This window comes from Uloborus diversus, chromosome 4, assembly GCF_026930045.1.
Source record: "Uloborus diversus isolate 005 chromosome 4, Udiv.v.3.1, whole genome shotgun sequence".
Classification (NCBI taxonomy): domain Eukaryota; kingdom Metazoa; phylum Arthropoda; class Arachnida; order Araneae; family Uloboridae; genus Uloborus; species Uloborus diversus.
In genome coordinates this window covers 139,144,881-139,166,528 of record NC_072734.1, presented here as the reverse complement: position 1 = coordinate 139,166,528, position 21,648 = coordinate 139,144,881, and the positions used below count along the sequence as shown (strand labels likewise).

The 21,648-nt window shown below is 36.1% G+C and overlaps 1 protein-coding gene across 1 annotated transcript in view; it reads left to right on the top strand.

Moving 5' to 3' along the window:
* The window catches only part of LOC129220860 (collagen alpha-1(I) chain-like), a 176,440-nt gene that overhangs the window by 118,546 nt on the left and 36,246 nt on the right, over positions 1-21,648 (top strand). Inside the window, exons 10-18 of the mRNA XM_054855291.1 lie at positions 153-236; positions 9,324-9,383; positions 9,543-9,692; positions 9,815-10,015; positions 11,485-11,583; positions 14,845-14,958; positions 16,891-16,944; positions 19,282-19,413; positions 21,126-21,242. Coding sequence (XP_054711266.1) covers positions 153-236; positions 9,324-9,383; positions 9,543-9,692; positions 9,815-10,015; positions 11,485-11,583; positions 14,845-14,958; positions 16,891-16,944; positions 19,282-19,413; positions 21,126-21,242 — 1,011 coding nt within the window. The remainder of the gene's footprint in view (positions 1-152; positions 237-9,323; positions 9,384-9,542; positions 9,693-9,814; positions 10,016-11,484; positions 11,584-14,844; positions 14,959-16,890; positions 16,945-19,281; positions 19,414-21,125; positions 21,243-21,648) is intronic.

Here is a 21,648-nt window from a genome sequence, read left to right as displayed (position 1 = left end):
AAAAGGGAGGGGGAAACACTTTATGATACATATGGTCTCTATTTCTAAAAATAATGGAACAACAATTTAAAGAAAAAATTTCAAACTGAAAATACATTATAAAACTTTACTATATAATTTGATAATTAAAACTGAGAAACATTCTTTTCCAGGGTGAATGCGTTTTCCCTCCTTTCAGAGGCAGTCCCGGTTCAGAACTTTGGAACGAAGGTGATTTTGGTTCAGGAGATGACCAGGTAATTAATTCAGTTTAAAAACTCTTACTCTCAGTAACATGAAACAATTCTTCGTTTAATTTTAAAATTAAGAAACATAATTTCTTTCATGTAGTTTCAATTACATTTCTGTTACAATGAATTTACATCAGAACACTTGAATCTGCAAGTTTAGCGCATTGTTAGCCAGATGAGTTAATTTACTCATCCGACTATCAACAACCATCAAAGACTTCAATCTATCAAATTATTACTTTTTTCAGAGAAATGCAAAGAACGTGGACTTTGCTAGTGGTGATTTACTACGTTGCTCTGCTGTATGCAGAAAGTTTGGAACTTTCACCTTTGGAGGAGAAAAATGTGTACTGTCTGACTACGGATTGTATGGAAAGACAAACATAATCGATTATTTTTAGTGATGTTAGCTTTTGTAGAAGTAGAGTCTCATTCAGATGAGGGGAATACGCGCATCAATATTTTACTTTTTCCTCTCATTCAGGTAGATTCGTCTTAACTGGACGTTTGAAAATTCCATACAATCCGTGGTTGGACAGTAGTTGAAAGTTTTGCTTGGTTCCTAAACGTTCAAAATATATCTTGTTCTTTAATTATACAACAGTTTGTATTATCGGTAATTTTAAAACTGGTTTCTCAAGGACGTTTGTAACACGCCTTACCATCCTCCTATTAGTCTGATTTTTATTATTGTTATTAATTTTTCGAAATATGCAGAAATACTTGCGTTAAAGAAAGAATGAATACAAAATGTGTTTAATATTCTGTTATGTAATTATTGGATTTCATTTTTAAAAATCTGCATACATTTTAATTTGTTCTTTAGAAAAAACAAAACTAACGTTTGACTGGCGTTAAATTGCAAGTGCACTTACAATCTATTTACAATTCCAATGGAGTATATAATTCGATGATCAGTTACACTAGTTACCAACAATGTCAAAAATGTAAGATTTTTTTTCTGCAGAATTTAAGTTTTTGCCAATAGAACTTTAAAAAATTCTATTTTGTGATACAAAAGTTTTTTTGTGTGTGTGTGTTTATAAAAACCTAATTTATTTATTAATTTCTTCTGTGTTGTTCTCTCCATATTTCTTCTTTTTTTTTTAAATAATGTAAAATATTATAGTACCGTCCACAAGTCAATGATGTACAATTTTGGGGGAAATTCTGCAGTTGCAATAGGTCACCAACTGCATTTTCAAGTTATTTCTCCCCCAAGAAAACATCCTCAGGGTCAAACTACTTTCATAAACCCTTTCGCTTCTCGGTCTGAAGGGCAACTATAACTTTCTTAGGATCAAATCCTTGGAGCTATTGTCCCTCTATAACTGCATTCTATAGAATCAAACTTCCTTCATAATATTTTTCTTTTTATTACTGTGAATGTCTAATACTATTTTCCTGTTGATATTTCTTAGAATCACTTATCTTCCAAATGAAATCCAAAACAGAAAAACCCTCTTTCATAACCCTTTCTCGGTCTGAATACTGTACAATAGGTAACAATTTCTCATGCCCAAGGGATGTCTCAAAAATTCATTCCAAGAATAAAACTTCTTTGATGATTTTTTTCCATTATTGATCTCATAAGTTTGGTGTTGTTTTTTAAAGTTAAAAAGAAAATTTTGCAGAAGAAAAAGTTGTCCTTATTTTGTACAAAATCATAATTTAATTCCGAAAGTTATCAAATAATTATAAATGAGATCAAAAGTAGGCAGTGTTCTTATGACAAAACATAGTAGAATTATTTTAAATTAGTTAATGGCCTTAATTGTTGATTTTTAAAAATATATCGCTGAAAAAATTGCTCGTGTTATGCTTCTATCAGGCCACATAGCATTTTTATTTATTCACTAGTTGCGTCACTCGATGTTGCACGGTCTACGTAGAAAATAAAAGTTGTCAAGTGACGCATGTTCAACAATCAGTCTTAAATTTAAAAAAAAAAAGTTGGGAGCTGGGGAGTCCCTTGCAATTGCGATACAGTAAATCCGCCACTGGATATTATTGCACTTTTTTTCGATCATATCGTAGCTGTTCGGATTTCTTTAAACTGTTTTCAAACATACACTGCTCGACATTGAAAATGCAACACCAAGAAGGAGTGTTCAGAAATTTGTGCAAATTTTAGAGTAGACGTACATCACTGAGTTATGTAAAGCATTGGTTTCCTAGGAGCGAATCGCCGACCTTCGGCGTCTCTTCTCGCCGAGAGTAAAACTTGATTCTTCTGCGCATGCGCGCCCGAGCTAAATCGACGTCGTGAGTGGCCACGCCGGAATCACTTGACTTTGATTTCAGCGTCACGCCAAGTAGCGACGCCAAAGCTCGGTGATTTCGCTTCTAGGAAACCAGGGCTTAAATGATGTGAAATGCGCAGCTCTCCGACGCACGTGACAAAAGATATGAGGGAAGGAACTTGCAGAATGGTCAATATTCGTGTCGTTATTTCTGACTGGAGAATTATCGAAGAAATTTTGTTTTTGTTTTGGAGGATACGTATAACACGAGAGAATGCCAGGCCGCCGTCAACGAAGGTACTTCCAGCAGATAGACGATTTTACGAGGGGTATGGTGATCAGACTCAGAAAAGGAGTTTGGTCCGTTACGTCAAATCGCAGTGATACCCACATGGATACGAGCACGGTGCATCGGCTGTGCCGAAGATGGTTGGAACAACGAAATGTGGCAAGATTGAAGGGTGCAGGGGCAGCCAGAGTGACGTCAGAACGCGTGGATTGACGCATTCACTGACAAGCTGTAACATACCGACAAGTCACTTATTCATCGATTTTGCAGCAAGTGCAAGATACCCTGAATGTTCCCGTGTCAACCAGAACCATTTCCCGTCGTTTGGTCGCACGTGGTCTGCAATCACGGCGTCCGCTAAGAAGACTGCCAATGACCCCACAACATAGACAGCAACGTCATGCCTATCATTTGGAAATTAAGATCATTTATTATTCCTTGCTGTCTCTGTCTTTTTCCCAAATTTCATCACTTTTTGACCACTCCTTCTTGATGTTGCATTTTCAATGTCGAGCAGTGTAAGTGCACAAGATGGTTTGTCGTTTTGTTGAAATCGAAGTAACAAATTGTTTCAGCTTAAAAAAAATTCTTCTGTAGGATCCACGCGACAGAGTATCTGGAACTCGTCACCAAGTTGGAGATGCGTGTGTTTGCAACATATCTTTGAAACAATTAGGAAATATCAGAACCATCAAAGGAAGGCACGGGCTGCCTGGACCGAAAGGAGAACCTGTAAGTACTGTACCAGTACTATTTACAAATTTGACTGTATTTTTTATTATTTAATTGTTTTTTGGGGGTCTCCGTAGCTCTGTGGCAGAAGCTTCGTCTTCTAAGCCGGAGGTTGTGGGTTCGATTACCGCCGGTACCCTGGGTGATATTCCCTTTTGTTGTGTTGTAAATCTTTCTTGTGTGTGTGTATGTCCGGACGCAAGGTGCTTTGTACGCAGTCCTCTAAGTATGTGAAGTTGTATTGCTTCTGTATAAATAAAATGTGCTTTCATGGACTACAATCAGTTTAACATACATCGAATGTTTTTAGCCCAATTTCTGTTCATTGGTGTTTTTTTTTTTTTTTCCTCTTCTGCGAATGCTTTTCTTGTTACAGATTATCATGCATTGTTCTTATTCTTACTGAACAGATCAACTAATTATCTTTTTTTTTCTTTATGATGGAAATAATCTGTAGCATAATTTCTAGAAAAATTGCAATTTACCTAAATAAAACAAAATTCAAAAAATCATGCATTTTAATAATCAGGAAAAATAAATACATAAATTAGTAAAAATAAAAAGACAGCTTTTTTCGGAAATTATTTGCCATTCAGAGAGCACACGACAAAAAGCATTTCAGAGAGTTCCCATGCTCTAACTAAAAAACGGCACGACCTTGAGGGTCACAGATCTGGATGAAATTCTGGATTAGGTCAGTTCGTGCTAGATATGAACCCGGTAAAACGGTTTGACTGAATAGGCCCTAGTTCGGCTTCAACGGAGGTCCAAAGTTGTTGTTTGAGTCCAGAAAAGCAATGGTTTTTTTACCTTTTTCTTGCACTTGCATTGCAGTATGAGTCAATGCATTCACAACATAGAATAAATCTCCCCATCCGTCGTTGTACTCACAAGAAACGCTGAATATATTGGAAGGGTAGATATTATCCCAAAGTTTCAAATTCCAGTGAAAACGCCATTGTAATTCTGGGGTGGTTTACACTAGTGTGGTTCAGACGGCAAAAACTTGGGAGTCACGAATCTGGATAAACTTCTGAATTTAGGTCAATTCGTACTCAACATGAGCCCAGTTAAAATCGTTTGAGTGCATAGGCTCGAGTTTGGCTGCAAGGAGAGTCTAAATTTGTATGCTTGGCTCCGGAACTGCGATAGCGTTTTCTTTGGAATTTGAAATGTTTGCACCATATTTGCTCTCTTAACATATGTCGCGTCTCTTGCCAATACAACGTAGGGGCAGTGAAATTTATTCTATACTGTGAGTTTCATTCAGTTGGACGATACTGCAATGCAATATCAAGAAAAGAGTAAAAATAAGATTAATTTTAATGGAAAAACCATTGCTTTCTGGAGCTGAACTAGAAGCTTCTGAGCCCCATTACGACCAAACTAGGACCTATGCAGTTAAACCACTTTAGCAGGGTTCATATCTAGTGGGATTTGCCCTAAATCTAGAATTTCGTCCAGATCCGTGACCCTCAAGTTCGTGCCGTTTGGTAGTAAGTTTTTTCTTCCTTTTGCGACATGAATCAAAGTAAAAATTCCCGTTATATTTAATTCATAAAACAATATACTCCCTTGATTTCTGGCGATTATGGAAGCTTGCAAGGGCGTATATAAGAAAGGGTCTGAGAGGGCCCGGGCCCCCTCCAAAATGTGGAAAAAAAACTTAAATAAGGGTTGTTATTTTTGGTTTTAGTTGCTCACAAATAATTTCCAGACTTTTAGCTACAAAAAAGAATAATTAAATATGATAGTGATAATAATAAATATAATGCGTTAGAGCAGAGATTTCCGAACTGGGTGCCACAGGTAGGAGGTGAAGGGTGCCGCCAAGCGCCCATGGTAACACTAATACGTATGTGTATAAAACTAGACTAGGATGCCGTGAGAAAATACTAATTCTTCAAAGGGTGCCGTGAATCGCCAAAGTTTGGGAACTCTGCTTTAAATGGCACCAGGATATAGTGTTCAGAAGGTGTTGGAGGATCCGTAGCCCGTTCTCCAGAAAAAAAAACGGGTCTTGGGAAAGCGAAGTTATTTCAACAAAAATAAAAGCAAATAATGTTGAGGAAAAAATCTCAATTCTTTCAAAAAAAAATCTTTAAATTAAAAAAAATTAACAGATGCAGTTAATTGTTTAGCAATTTAAATTCCTCTCTCTTTCACCCCCCCCCCCTTTTTTTTTCAAAATGATTCTCTCCTTAACTCTTGATCCCTAAAAGAAAATTAAAATGAGTTTTAGTTGTTCAATCGGAGTAATAATGGAAATTGGTGTCCTAAAAACGCATTTATTTAGGCGTTTTTCGGGCATCAATTTCAAAACATTTCTGGAGGAGGATCCCCGAACCAACATCCTTTCACTGAGGTTACTATGAAAAATAGTCTGCAATTGTGCCTTAAAGATTTCCATTTTGAAAAGTTTCAGAGGAAGATCCCTAAAACCGCTCCTTACCACTAAACGTCTGTAAAGATGACTTGAAATAGCATTGTACCTTTCAGAGAAGGATTCTCGAACTCCTTCTTACTTCCAAAGATTGCCTAATGTTGGGGGAAAATCTGAATTGCTTTTGAAAAGAACCTTAAAATAAAAATGATCAAAAGTTACTGATGACTATTGATCACGTCCAACACTTTCTATTCTTTTCAGCCCCCCCCCCCCAATTTTTTCCTTTTTTTTTCCTAGTTGATCAAAGACAAGAAAGTCTTCAAAATGCTACACTTCGAAATCCCTCCACCCACTAAAACGATTAAAGAGCATCTCCAACCTCGTTTTCAGGGCTACAATGTCGAAAAATTTCCAAGGGACAACTACCAAACGCTCTGCTTTCTGAAAGCATCGAAAATTGTTTAAGATTGCCTTTAATGGAGCTTCAATTTTGAAAAATGGCCGAACCCCCTAACGTTTCCAAATATGGTCCACAGACGCTTTTAATTTAACTTTTATTACGAAAATATTTCGGACGAGGGTCTGACTCCTCCTATCTGAAATCTGACAAGGAAAAAAACTACAATTTTGGAAAATTCAAAATGGAGAGTGTTTAAATCCCTCCACCTAGTATTACTGAACATCTGTTTAAAACTTCGCTTTTTAGGACTTTAATTTCAAAATAGTTTTTTGGGACTGTCCCAGAATCGCCCTGCCCGTAACATCATCGGCGTTTTTAGAACTTCTATTTCGAAAAATTGGGCGGAGGAGTGAGGGATTTCGCTCTATTCAAAAAAAAAATCAATAGGGGGCAATTTCAAAAAGTCCTATTCTTTTCATTACACTAACGTCAACAAATCCAGCCTATAATGGCGTTTTTAAGATTTTAATTTCTAAAAACTTCCGCAGAAGACACCGAATTTTTCCTCCCCTTAGCATCACCAGAGACTGTCTAAAACTGCGTTCTTATTACTATAATTTCAAAACATTTCCGGGGGAGAACACCCTGACCCCCCCCCCCCCCCACCAGAAGCGATTATTTCTCGAGTGTGCCCTCCTAAAACTATTATTTGGTTGCGCCACTCGATGACAAACCTTATATAAAGTTCTTGCCCCACCTAAAAAAAATGAGAACATCAGGGCACTATTGCTCCCCCCCCCCAAAAAAAAATTACAAAAAATAAAATAGGGGGAGCTAATCTTGGTTATATGGGCCCCCTCCAAAATAAAAGCATATATACGCCACTGGAAGCTTGGATTCTCAAAAAATTTACATTATCTTTATTAAAAAAAATAGCAGATCTTTCTTCTCGATGATTTTATTCGCGTTAATTAAAACTGAGCTCGTGGCAGACGATAAATTTCCGATTTATTGTTGATATGTTTCGACTTAAAAATGCTTATAACTTTTCTCCTGGTGTAACTACAGACTTGGTTTTTTTTTTTTAGTTCGAAGGTATTCTTCAGGAGTATTTTTCGCCGGTTTTCGGATGAGACTGAAGTAAAAAATAAAACGGATAATTATTTCGGGTAAAAAGAGTCATTTAGTGCCATTTTCGGGTCCTAAAATTAAAACTCGACCGGTTCAGTTCTTTTTGGCGTTCGAATCCTCCCCCCCCCCCCCCTACGTTCCTTCTCTGGTGCCCGAGTACCTCCCTGCTAAATTCGGTAGAAATCCGACGTAAATTGTGGATTTTTACAGGAAACATACACATACAGTGGCTCCCAAAAGTCTTCGTACACCTACGACTTTCAACGAAATAGGCCCCAATCAATTGGTTAGAATTAATATTTCGGAATAGGTATTTAATTATAAGATCTATGATCAATTTTTAACAAAACTACATGAAAAGTTTTTGAAAAATATTGAAACTTAATTTTTTAAAAATCAAAAATCAAAAAGTGCCGGAAATTTTATCTCAGAAAAGTCTTTGTACACTTTATAAAATGTCTATATATTACTGAATAATCTAACTTTTGATTAAGTTATTAATTAGTAGAATACCATACTGTATTCATAACACCTTTTAAACGTCTGGGAATAGATTTCATTCTTTTTCTTTCTTTTTTTTTGCGTAATTTCTGAGTAAGTGTTCTACCACACTTCGAGTCTTTTTGTTTCTAGCTCTATTTTCGTTTTAAAGCTCTATTTTCGTAATCTAGCCTCCAGATATCTCTAAATACGTTACATTAAGTTAAAATCTGGAGATTTAGGGGGTATTTTCTAAATTTTAGGACAATTTTCGTGGCACTAGATGCAAATGTTGAAAACCGTGTGCTTCTTATCGTTGTCTTGATAAAAAACAAAGTTGTTTCCAATAACCAAATTTTTGGCTAAGAGTTCAAAATTGGTTTTTAAAATATTTAAAGGAACAGCATGATTCATTATTTCATCAAAAAATTACAAACTACCAAGTCCTGATGCTGATATGCACCCTCACACTAGAACACCTCCACCGTCCTGATTAACTGATCCAAATAAGTTCTTAAGATTAAGCGCCTAATTTTTTCTTCTACTTACAGTTATACAACAATTTAACCTAAAATGTTGAATTTATTTTTATCTGTAAGTAAGACGTAATTGTAAAACGTTTTTAGCTTATTTATAAGTGATTTTGCGACGAAAAGCATCACAGAACTTGGCGAACAATTTTAGGTGAAAAATTAGATGTAATATGTTTCATTTAACTCTGCAGAAACGTTTACAGCACTCAAATGTGTATTTTTCATAATTTTTTTAACTTTAAATCTCCGATCGCGTTTTGTCAACTTTGCCGGTTGACCTTTTCTTACCTTGTTTTCGGTCCGATTCCTTTCTTTAAAGCATTTTATCAAGCACTTTACTATACAAACAAATAAATTAACTAATTTAGAGACATTTCAAAGCAATTTACCACTACTGTGGGAAAAATTCAAATTTTGAATGGTGTTTGCGGTTTTTTACGAATACCAGCCATTTTACACTAATAAGCACAATATTTTTAAGGAATAAATAAATAAAAAATTAAAGCCAAATGACTTAAAAGGGTCAACACAATGCAAAAACATTAATAAAATTGCATATGATAATTTTAATTATGAATTTATTCGAAAATATTTAAGTGTACGATGACTTTTGTGGCATGTTATTTCTCTGTATCTTCGTTTTCTGACCCAGTGTAAAAAGAAGATCCGTCAATTCTTTGAAAACACCAATAGGTTGTATTTAGAATGATATAGGAATGACGTGAAAAAATATTGGACTTCATATTCGAATTCAGTTTCGAGTTATTTTGGTTTTACTAAAAAATTTCAAAGTGTACGAACACTTTTGGGAGCCACTGTATATATATATATATATATATATATATATATATATATATATATACTACTTTGTTTTATTTAAATAGGTTTATTATTTTTAGGGCTCGCCTGGACCACCCGGTCCTCACGGACTAGGCCTTCCCGGAATGGAAGGACGGAAGGTAAAAAAGCAAATATTAATGACAATTTTTTTTATAACTTAGTATCATATACACTGCTTACATTTTAAGTTTTAACATAGAATCATATCCATTGCTCCACAGTCCGCACGTTGTAAAGCAAGCAATTGTCTAAAAGCCATATTATTGTTATTTTATTAGGGAGATCGAGGCGAAAGAGGCTCCCCTGGACTCATGGGTCAGAAAGGAGAGCCGGGTACTGATGGAATACCTGGAAGTCCTGGACCCAGAGGAATGCCAGGACCTCCTGGGCCTCCTGGTTTAGCACCTGGACATACAAATCTCTTTGACGTAAGTTAATGCATTCATCCGACAATAACAGGAGATTAGTGTTAAACCATCAAGAACTTACCATTCGCAGAATTTCACTGCTGTGTTGCATTTTTATAATTTTGTTTAATTTTCTCTAATAGTTAGACGGTGCTTATGGTTCTGGTTTGTATCCAAGCTCTGGGGATGGTCCCTTCGGCCCCTATGTTGGCCGACCAGGTACCCCCGGAGTTCAGGGTCCACCTGGACTTCCAGGCACTCCAGGATTACGAGGAGAACGAGGCTATCCGGGAGAAAAAGGGGATCGTGGTGCTCCTGGGGCTAGAGGCGAGAAAGGAGAACAGGTAATATTATTAGCTTAGTTAGATTTTTATTTTTTTATTTTTCAATTAATACCTTAATACAGCGGTCGGCAACCCGCCGATCGCGATCGACCGGTTGATCTCGAGCCCGTTTTCAGTCGATCGCTGCAGTATTTAAGATTTTGGTTCCAGTCAGAGTGCCATGGAAAACATAATTTTCCGGATCAAAAATCAAGTTTAATCAGGACGTCAGGGTCCAAAGTCAGTCAGTTTTTCTTTGACTCTGCAGCCCTAAGTTTAACATCAAAATCGATCTTTTTTTTTTTTTTTTTTTTTGAAAATCTTCTAAACTTTTAATGCTCTCAGGAATTTTTACTGACATCATTTTATCAATTTTAAAGCAAGCAATAATAGTAAATTGATGATATTTTGATGTAAGTTAATAGTGTTCACGTAACATTATTTTGGTAATATGAAACAACTATTTAATAAATATCAAAGGATGTTTTTATCGGAGTTAACGTACAATTTGTAGTCAGCACAGTCTCAATTTAACCGCGTGTGTGCAATACAGCCGTTTAAATCTATAGTGTCTACATCCCCTCCCACCCTCAGCTTGTTGATCTTTGTGTTCACCAAGCTTAAAAAGTCGATCTTTAGTCAATTTAGGTTGCCGACCGCTGCCTTAATACGTCAGTATTAGCGCTTTTTTGCTTATAACCTTTCTTTCAATAAAAAATTGACAGCAGCCTCTTGTTTTACTATCTAACATTCGACATTGTTTTGTTTCAATTCACGTGTTAAAGGCATCGAAAAATTCAATCTTTAATTGATAATTAGCTTTATTAATGTTGTGGTTTTTTGAGATTAGTTATTTAATAAACTAAAATGAAGTCGATTAAATAGTTAATACGTATACTTTTCTGTTTATAGAGCTGGGCATTTATACTCGGTCATGAATTTGATTCTGGAAAACGTGAACATAGTGACAGTTTAAAGCTAAAAACTTCTTTGACCGGCTCAAAAAATAACCTTTATACAACAATTTCTCTTTTGACTGACTGTGGTGTTTATTTTAATGAGATTTCTTTATCTCTATGTGATATTGATAAAAATGAACTTGAATATCTGACTTTAAAATTAACTTTACACAAAATTAACATTTACTAGCCAGACGTAACACCCCCCCCCCCAACGAGAATTTTTGTTTTTTTGTTGGCACAGCATATTTATTCGAGAAATTATGAGAGTTCATTCCTATAACTAATGGAAAAGAAATAAGTTCCTCGCCAACACTTAAATTCCTGCAAACAAAATTCTAAAAATAACGGCGCAATATGTATTTTCGTTTTAGTATAAGATTTAGAGACAGTTAACATTATCCATTTTATCAGAGCTTTAAAGGTAAAAGGATCTTCTCCCGGACCCATAAGTGTGGCATAGTTATCATAATTTTTATGCTCCTTGTTTCGGATGAGAAAAAAAAAATTTCGTTTTTATTTTGAAATTAGGGAATACCTGGCATACCTGGAGAAAAAGGTGATAGAGGATTGGATGGAAGAGATGGAATTCCTGGGTTGCCTGGCTTAAAAGGAGAATCTGGTGAAAAGGTATGTGACGTTTTTCTCTATTTAACTTCACAGACCTTTTAATACGGTTTGTTTTCTTCATTTTCTCTTTTGGATTTTCACCTTCGTTCATAAAAAATTTTTGGTCCTTAGTTTTCCCGTTGTTTTAAAAACCTTCGTCAGTAGAAATATACTAAAACATAACGCCTAACAAATGAAGATAATACATTTCACAACGAGTACACACTGTATCGGTTTTGTGTGCGCTTGTGTTAGGTTTTGAAATAATTTGTTGAAATCTATTGTTTGAAATAGTTTGGAGCAGAACGTTAGGGGTCGTCCACAAATGATGTCCCGCGTTGAGGAGGGGGAGGGAGGTTCGAGAAATCGTGACAGTTTGTGACGAGGGGAGAGGGACGAGGAACAAGAAGTGTCACTTCACACTTTTAAACAACAAATATGTTTATGAGAAGCAGCTTGACATGTGACGGGGGGAGGGGGTAAGGTGATGTGTGATACTTTGTGAAGGGGAAGTGTCAAATTTATTGCAAAAAGTGTTACGTCATTCGTGGACTTTGTGATAACTGAAGTTACGAAATCAACGTTCGGAATGCGGGAAAATACTTTCATATAATTTTAGACAAACTATTTGTTACATTACTTTTTCTCCTTTGCAAGCGCGCCCATATGCAAAACTTTATGGGAGGGGGTGGGGGAAGCTCAGATATTTTCCCTATGATTTAGCAGGATATTTTGCTCATAGAAACCGATTTCAGTACAGATTAGAGTTATTAAATTTTGACATTTTTAAGCACTTATTCATTAATTGCTGGAAAAGAAATGTTTCTACATTTTTGCAAAGAAAAAAGTACTAAAAGCAAGGAAGTTCTAATTTCAAAGGGAGGGCTTGAGCCCCCACTTGCCCTCCCCCTATATGGGTTCTTTTGTAACTTTACAGATTAAGCCGTTGCAATATCTGTAGTACCACATCTGTACCCCTTTTTTGTGAAGAAATTGTTTCTTTTTACATTCTGAGAATAGTAAAGCTATTACCCAGCAAAAAATCCCCAAGCTTTGCACAAAATAAAATGTTCGCACTTGTTAGAATGTCCATTGATGTCTCTTCTTGTTAATCATTGCATGAGTTATAAAAATCAAAAACCTCTCTCCATGAAAGGCATTAATATTAATGAGAATTTGCATCGCTATTTGGCTCCCTTCATATTCATGTAAGCTGCCATTCAAAGCATAAATTTGAGACATTCTATTTTTTATAGTTCTCGATGTAAAAGTTACTCTAATATTACAACTGATTAAGTCATTATCTCATCATTACTCAAACATACAGTTGCCTCATTGAGGCGTTTAAAGTGCATAAAGACCATATTATTGGTGCAAGAAAAACGTTTTCATGCTGTCCGAAACACTGACGGACGCATCCTTTAATTTCATTGCAGCGTTAACGATAGGTTAGGGTTGAATTAAGCGGGAGAAAGAAGCCAAGAGAAACTACGTTATCAACATTTTTCATCTGGGTAATGATTAAGTGCTGAACCGGCAATTGAAAAATACATTGAGACGTCAATTTTGATTGGAGGTGCTTAGCACTGGCAGAGAAGGGTTTCCAATTTTCGACTTTGGTTTTGATAATGAGCAGCTCGCGTGCCTGAAGATTTTATTTAGGTTTGACATGAATTTGGAATAGTTTTGATGAAGCATACTTTCATAGCTTACATGAATAAAGCAAGAAAAAGTATAACAGATTATAACAGTAACTTTTAAAACAGCGACCCCTTCCCTTAATTCCTAGATTAGCGGTCGCCAGTCGCCAACGGGTGCGACCATTTCATTGCAAATGGCTACCAAAGAATCAAGTCCCAGTCGCTGAAAATGTCGATCATGTGTTTCTTTTTCGTTAAAAGTATTAACACTGTATGACAACACGCTTCCAATCCTATTTGAGCCCTTCTCTTGGAGCTCTAGTAAGCGTTATCTTGATTTTGTACGGATTCATTATTTTCCGTCTTTAATTTCAGACCGAATATTTTCAATTACAGTTCCAAAATCAATTATTTTACATCAACTCGTATTTTAAAATGGTCTGTTGTTACGATCGTGATATTTTCCCTTTTTTCGTTGTTTTCCTTTTGGTAAAGGGTTCGTTTTTGCGTTTACGAACTTTTAACATTCCTGATCTCCTGAAAAATAATCGTGTCAGGCGACAGAAATTTCCCGACTAATAAGAAACCAAAGTTTGTGTCAGTTTTCACATTTGCTTTCATTTAGTTACAATCCCCTACATTTGTATTGTTGAAATCATTTTGTTTATTTTGTAAAGTATCGAAATCTTTTAATTTGTTGTTAATTTTACCAAAATAGCGAATAGGTTATTTACTTTTGCGTTGCGTGTGTACATTAAAAAAAAATCTATCTAAAGTGCAAAAGTGGCTACTCTTTTTGCTTAACTTTGGTAACCAGTGGCTGCTATTCAGAATTCCTAGTCTAGAACTCTACCATTCCTTTAAAAAATTATAATGTTTCGGAAAAGTGCATAACACTGTACAAATGTTTCCTTTGAGCATTCAAACGTGAATGATTCATTTATATATTTTTTAAAATAGTATCCTAGGTACGTTTTCCCATTACCTGTTCTCTCCAAGTCAAATTGCAAATTTTTGGTTTTTAAGAGGAATTTTTTACTACTCATTTAGACTTTTCACATTCATTCGAATTTCACCACTTAATCATTTGATTTTTTTTTATTGATTCAGGAACAATTTTATTGCAGTTATTTTATTAGAATCATTAGAAACAACTGAGAAATGTATGCATCATATTAATGAATAATTATAAAAACTAACAAATTATCATTTTAAAAATATTATATTTTTATGACTTAAACTTTGAAAATCTGAGTTACTATTAATGACTGTTGATTGCACACATTTTAACACGTCCAATAATAAATATCGCATTTTCTGGTTCTTCACACTTGAAAACTTTGATCTGTAATACACAGCGAGCCGACTAATTTTATCAATTTGCCATTTATAAAATTAATATTTTATAACAACAATATACAAAAAAAAAATATTTTTTTTGTCGTTTGGTCTACATTGTGTGGACTTTTCGTTCTTCGTTTATGCACTGATGAAGGGGCTTGCATTTGATAGCCCCGAAACAGCTGTTTGCTGAGTTTTTAACTCTATTTTATTACTTTATTTGTACTTTATGCACGTTGCTATTGTTTTACTCACAAGAGAGCCGTTTTTGCATTATTTATTTATTTATTAATTTTTTTAGGGTGACCGAGGACCACCTGGTATCGGTACCCCTGGTCCACCAGGTCCACCTGGCCTTAATGCAGTTTATAGAGGGGCTAACGATGACCTGGAATATGGAACTCTTGGACAAAAGGTAGATAATGGTTTCAGTTGATGATTTCTAAGTCATTACTCGTATAGGTTTTGAATTACTGAATTTTCAAATGTGTGACATTTGGAGCAATCTGTCCATTATATGATTTAAAAGTTAACGAACGATAATAAAGAAGGAAGTGACTTCTTCCAAAGGCCTTAATTATTTTGATGTATCTTGCTCTTAAGAATGTTTAATCGAATATGGTTTTGGTTTTTACGTTCTACGAAACAGTAAAGCTTTTTCTTAGCCCCATTAATATTTGTCAACGTTTGAAGTTTGATGACAAACCCACGATTTATTTTTATTTTTTTAAATGCAACTAAAATGTAAGTAAGAAAACTTGATGAATTAAAGAAAACCTCTTATACATGTACACTGCTCGACATTGAAAATGCAACACCAAGGAGGACTGTTTATTAATTTATGCAAATTTTAGAGTAGACGTGCATCACTGAGTTATGTAAACGATGTGAAATGCGCAGCTCTCCGACGCACGTGAAGTAAGATATGAGGGCAGGAACTTGCAGAAGGGGCAATATTCGTGTCGTTATTTCTGACTGGAGAATTATAGAAGAAATTTTGTTTTTGTCTTGGAGGATACGTGTAACACGAGAGAATGCCAGGCGGCAGTCAACGAAGGCACTTCCAGCAGATAGACGATTTTACGAGGGGTGTGGTGATTGGACTGAGAAGGGGAGGTTGGTCCGTACGTCAAATCGCAGCTGATACCCACATGGATGCGGGCACGGTGCATCGGCTGTGCCGAAGATGGTTGGAACTACGAAATGTGCTAAGATTGAAGGGTGCAGGGGCAGTTAGAGTGACATCAGAACGCGTGAATCGACTCATCCACCGACAAGCTGTAGCAGACCCACAAGTCACTTGTTCCTCGATTCTCCAGAAGGTACAAGATACCCTGAATATTCCCGTGTCAACCAGAACCATTTCCCGTCGTTTGGTCGCACGTGATCTGCAATCACGGCGTTCGCTAAGAAGACTGCCATTGACCCCACAACATAGACTGCAACGTTTAGTATGGTGCCGGACTAGAGCGACGTGGATGACAGAATGGCGAAATGTCGTCTTCTCAGATGAATCCTGCTTCTGTTTATCCAGTGATAGTCGTCGCATACGTGTGTGGCGTCGACGTGGAGAGAGATCTAATCCGGTAACTGTGGAACGTCCCACCGCACGACAACGTGGCATAATGGTTTGGGGCGCAATTGCGTACAGTTTCATATCACCTCTAGTTCGTATTCACTGCACTATGACGGCCCAACGATATTTGAATAATGTGCTGCGGCCGGTGGCAATCCCTTACCTTCAAGGGCTACCTAATGCAATTTTTCAGCAGGATAACGCCCGGCCACACAGTGCTCGCACTGCCAACATGCTCTCCAAGGCACACAGATGCTTCCCTGGCCACCATACTCTCCTGACCTGTCACCAATCGAACATGTGTGGGATGTGATTGGACGCCGTTTGCAGATTCTGTCCCTGCCTCGTTCAGAAGACGAACTGTGGCAAATGGTTGAATAGGAATGGAGAGACATCCCTCTGGACACCATCCGCACCCTTATTGACTCTATGCCTAGACGTGTTTCTTCGTATATCGCTGTCCGCGGTGGTCCTACATCCTACTGAGCCGACGCCGTTCTCGCTCTGTATTCTGCCTATCATTTTGAAATTAAAATCATTTATTATTCCTTGCTGTCTCTGTCTTTTTTTCCAAATTTCATCACTTTCTGACCATTCCTTCTTGGTGTTGCATTTTTAATTTCGAGCAGTGTAAAAATAATGCACCCTTTTCTTCTTTAATGTAGTTTTGCATTTAGTTTGCACTTTTAGGCTTGTAATATTAAGTTGAATCGTCAAGGGACATTAATAAAATGGAATTTGTAAACTTGTTTGTTTTCGTATTTATTTTAGGGTGATCGAGGAGATCCAGGACCTCAAGGTGAAAAAGGCGATTCCGGTGAAAAGGTAAGTTTTATTGGGCATGTATACCTATGTAACTGCGAAAGACCGGGATTTGACTATGTCAACATTCACCAGTGATTGACCGGAAAAATTCGGTCTTTCACCAAGGTCTTTGAGAAATGAATTTTAAAATTCACCAGTAACAGTCGACACATACCAGGTTTCGATCGTTTACAGTATGTATGTAGTAAATTCCCGATTATCAGCGAGCAGCTTATCCGCGGGGCGGATTATCACCACAAGAACACGAAATAGTCTATTGCTCAAAAAGTTTTGCCAAGAGCTGGTACTGCCATCGTCGTCACCAGAAAAAATTTGCACGATTTTTTCTTCAAGTTATCACAGTGAAACATACAATGTCCACATATGAACCGCTTTCATATGTTCCCCCCTTTCCCTTATGTGTTTCCGGACATTTAGGACATTTTGATTGGTCAAACCAAACATTAATGACAAGACTTCATACAGAAACGATACGAGAATAAAATTTTCGAGGTGGGTTCTTTTCTCAGAAGTTGTGCCCTCCCCCGTTACGCCTCTGGCTTCACGGTGACGATAGCTGCTTAATATCGGAAGCTATTCCTATTCAGAGTCACAACTGACTTCAACTGTATTTATGTCGAGGACTGCATACTAAGTGCCTTGCCTCCATTATTTCACATACCGATAGATGGCAGCACCATCACCAGATCGAACAGTTAATGAGAATTTAGAACTAGTCCAAGAGCTAATAGCTACCTGGTGCTAGCACCCCCAGAGGTATCGTTTCACTTGGAGGACATTGAGACCACGAGCATATTTAACGTCGCCCAGTCCCCTTTAATGACGACGGTGGGTCTTCGACCAGCGAGGATTGAACCCGAGATCCTCCGGCCCCGAGTCCAATGCCTTACCGATCAGGCTACCACGGCCCAATATCGGAAGCTCTTTTCCGTTTTCTGCTTCAAAAAATTACATTCCTTTTTCCCCCGATCGACGCGCGCGTGGACTCATATTTTCAAATTTGTGCTTTAATGAATTGGATAATGTGTTGTTGCTTACTGTTTTTACGAAAAAAGGCGAAACGTTTTAGTTTTTATTTCAGGGGTTCTCAAACTTTTTTGACTCACGGCACCCTTTGAAGAATTAGAATTTTCTCGCGGCACCCTAGTTCATCTCAATTAAAAGGTAAATGCACTAAATAAAGCCAAATATCACCCTCATTTATAACTGAACTGGCACCAGTTTTTGCATATTCGTCAGATGGCCTTATCAACAGGCTACAATCTACTTTTCTAGGTACACAAAGAGATTTTTCTCTTTGAATTCGTCAGTACATAAATTACTCTTCAAGAGCAATAAACAACTTTTTTTATGCTGGTACACTGTAGTGAATCACGTTGAAACAAAACCTACCGTAAAATAAAATAAGAAAGTTTTGACACCTCTTTTCTGCAATAACTTTTGCTACATTGTTGCCTGGTAATCAAAAACTGCTAGTTGTAAAAGCTTAATCATCAGTCAAGCTTTATGATGACGATGAAGACACGACATAGCGAATTCTTATAATGCTACATCTAGGGAGATGGCTATATTGATATACGTGGCTTTATTTGGTACACCTACCTAACATACTATATATGGATATCATACACACCTCGCGGCACCCCTTGCCTCTTCCTGCAGCGCAGCCCAGGGTGCCGCGGTACCCAATTTGAGAACCCCTGCTTTATTTCAAGGAAGTGCATTTTCGTAGTGCTGCCATCTAGTTTTATACAGTCAAAACTGTGTATTCCATGTTCTCTTTTCAGGTCTTTTTTAAAACTAATTAATTGTATCCAAGGCCACTTCAAAATATATTTCTACATTCACTACTCCTCCTTCCCCCCAAGCAAAACAATTCCTTTTGCATATTTGTCTTTTATAAAGGAAATTGAGGTCCAAAATTGAGGTCCAAAATGCATTACCAAGAACACTCACGGAAACCCTCCTCCTCTCGTAATTTTGGAAGATTTGATTTTTGAGTTCCTTAAAAAAGTTGAGCCAAAAGTTGATCGGGTTTTGGAAAGTTCATTTGGCTGAAAGAAAAATTAAATTACTGTGATTAATAAAGTGTTCTACATCAGTACTGGAAAAAGGTTAAGTATCTTCATTAACATTTTTCTATTTTCTTTGCCTATTTTTTTTTTTTTTTCTTTGACGAGGAGAAGGAAGACAAATTGGAAACGTCAGAGTCAATCTACTTTACGAAGCAAACTATTTCAGTAAACTTCTCTATACTTTCTTTGTGAATTTTAACTAAATGAGTCTTTTATTAGATTTTCCCTTTTAGTGAAAATAGTACTATTTCATTTTTCCCAGGGTGATCGTGGACAAAGGGGCAAGCTCGGCAACGTCGGTCCAGCCGGGCCTAAAGGAGATCCGGGAGTACCAGGACCTCCCGGACCTCCTGGTATTACTTCTGTGCTATCTCAAGAAGGAGAAACGCCAGTGGTAAAAATATTTTTTTTTTTTTTCAATTCTAGTTATTACATAGTCATTGCAAAGTTGCAAAACTATAAAAGTTATGCCCTCCCCCCCTCGAGCCCGGATGATTTATAAACGCATTGAAATAACTTATATGAGCAAGAGCTTGCTTGCAAAATGCAATTTTTCGCATTCGTGATGCAAATGTACTTCGGTATAATTAGTCTGAAGTAATAACGACCACATCTCTCTCTCAGATTGCTCAGTGCTGTTACTTAATAAAAGTGTTTAAAACTAAACTATTTTAAATAACTTTTTATGTTACATAGGAAAATACGAAATACTCATACGAATATTTTTTTTTTGAACAATCAAGACCGCTAATGCATCTTATATCGCCCGGTGAATGTCGCTTTTATCTATTTTTTTCTTTTTTTTTTTGTGATTGGTAGATACGAATCATATTATCCTTTTTAATTTCATTAAATGATTTCTACAAAAATAATCGTACAACCTTGATTTATATGTTAAAATTCATTGAATCTTCAGCCCTATTTTTTGAGATACAATTTCAAAATTCTGTAGAGAACTTAACAGGTTTTGAAAAATTAACCATCTCCTAAGCTTTAAATAATAGAAAATTATTACATATCTACTATGCTAATCCAACAGAAGTAAACTTTCACCAATAATATCTTTTCAGTATTTAACTATGAAAAATTACATAATACCTATCGACAAATTTTCCAAATTTCTATCTCATTTCATCGAAGATTTATAAAAATATGTCAATTTTGTTCTGCAGGTATTTAAAAAATTTGTTTTTTTTTTTTTTCATAAGTAAGTTTTTATTAGTATAAAACTTTAAGTGCTTAGATACAGTCATGTGAATGCGATTAGGTTACGGAAACGTGGCAGCTTGGTAATAAATAATGGAGTTAGTGGAGTTATTTTACATTTTAATGGAGCTTTTAGTGAAATGTATTGCATTTTTTAAATTTATTTTCTGGATTGTTTTAAATTTTAACGGAACCTTTTATCTTTTTTTTTCCCAAACATTTGCTTGGCGGAATTTTCGTATTTAATGGATCTTTTGGCATGGCTGTGGCGCCAAGCTTCTTGAAAGCTCGCCATGACCACGTTGACTATTTCGATAGAAAATGCCAAAATGTATGTTGTCTTTCGGTTTCATTATTTATGAAAATTCAATCAAAGAACACTAGCTACGTTTTGATTGCAACGTTGAGAAACGATCACAAACTTTTATACAACTTCCCACTAACCAAAAATATCCTCAACGTCTACGTAAATTCGGTTAAAATTCTGTTGAAAAAAATGTAACAATTGCTTATTTGTGTTTTAAACATCAGCGTTGTTTTTCAGTAATAATTATATAAAATATATGAAAGTTATATATTGAAGAATGGCTTGTAGATGTTTCTATTGTGTCGTTGGTGCACAATTAAATGTTTCTGTGGACGGAGTTTTGAACATGCTCAAAACTAGAACATACTTAAAAATACCTAGGAAATTTTATTTATAATGCAAGCTAACTCGTTTGATCAACCTTATCCCTTTACTTTAAAAAAAAATAAAGAAAGAAAAGATGGAAACCTAAAACCTACCGAATGTTTGGTACGGACTTGAATCAAATTTTACAGAGAACATAGATTACAACTCAAATTGACTGTATATTGAAGTTACACCTGTTGACGTTATTAATTTTATTTATTTTTTAGTTTCTAAAAGGTGAAAAGGGTGAAAGAGGTAGAAGAGGTAAAAAAGGAAAAATTGGACCACCAGGTCCTCCAGGACCGGTCGGACCAATGGGAGAAATAGGCTTACCAGGTTTTCCGGTAAGTAAGATTTGAGATGAACTAGCTTTTGTTGTCCTGAGGTCAACTGCTTCACTAGTTAGGTTGTTTCCCATTAGATGTCAGTTTACTTTATGACAAGTGATCAAAATTCAAGATTTTGATAACTTGATTGCTTTCTTCGAAACACAAAATTTCTTGTAGTTAGAGAATCATTTACTGCATCAATTTTTCTGGTTGGCGAAACTGCTTTAAACCAGTTCTAATACTTCTTGTATGATAAGAACAATGCATATCACGTTGTCTACTTGGTCGATATTTCTCACTTGTATATAAAAAAAATATTTTCTAATGTAAATAATCTGAACGTGAGGCGTAATTCGTAATATAACATTTGTACAAAATCCGGTTTCAATTAAACTATAAGAACGAATCAGCTCCATTATCT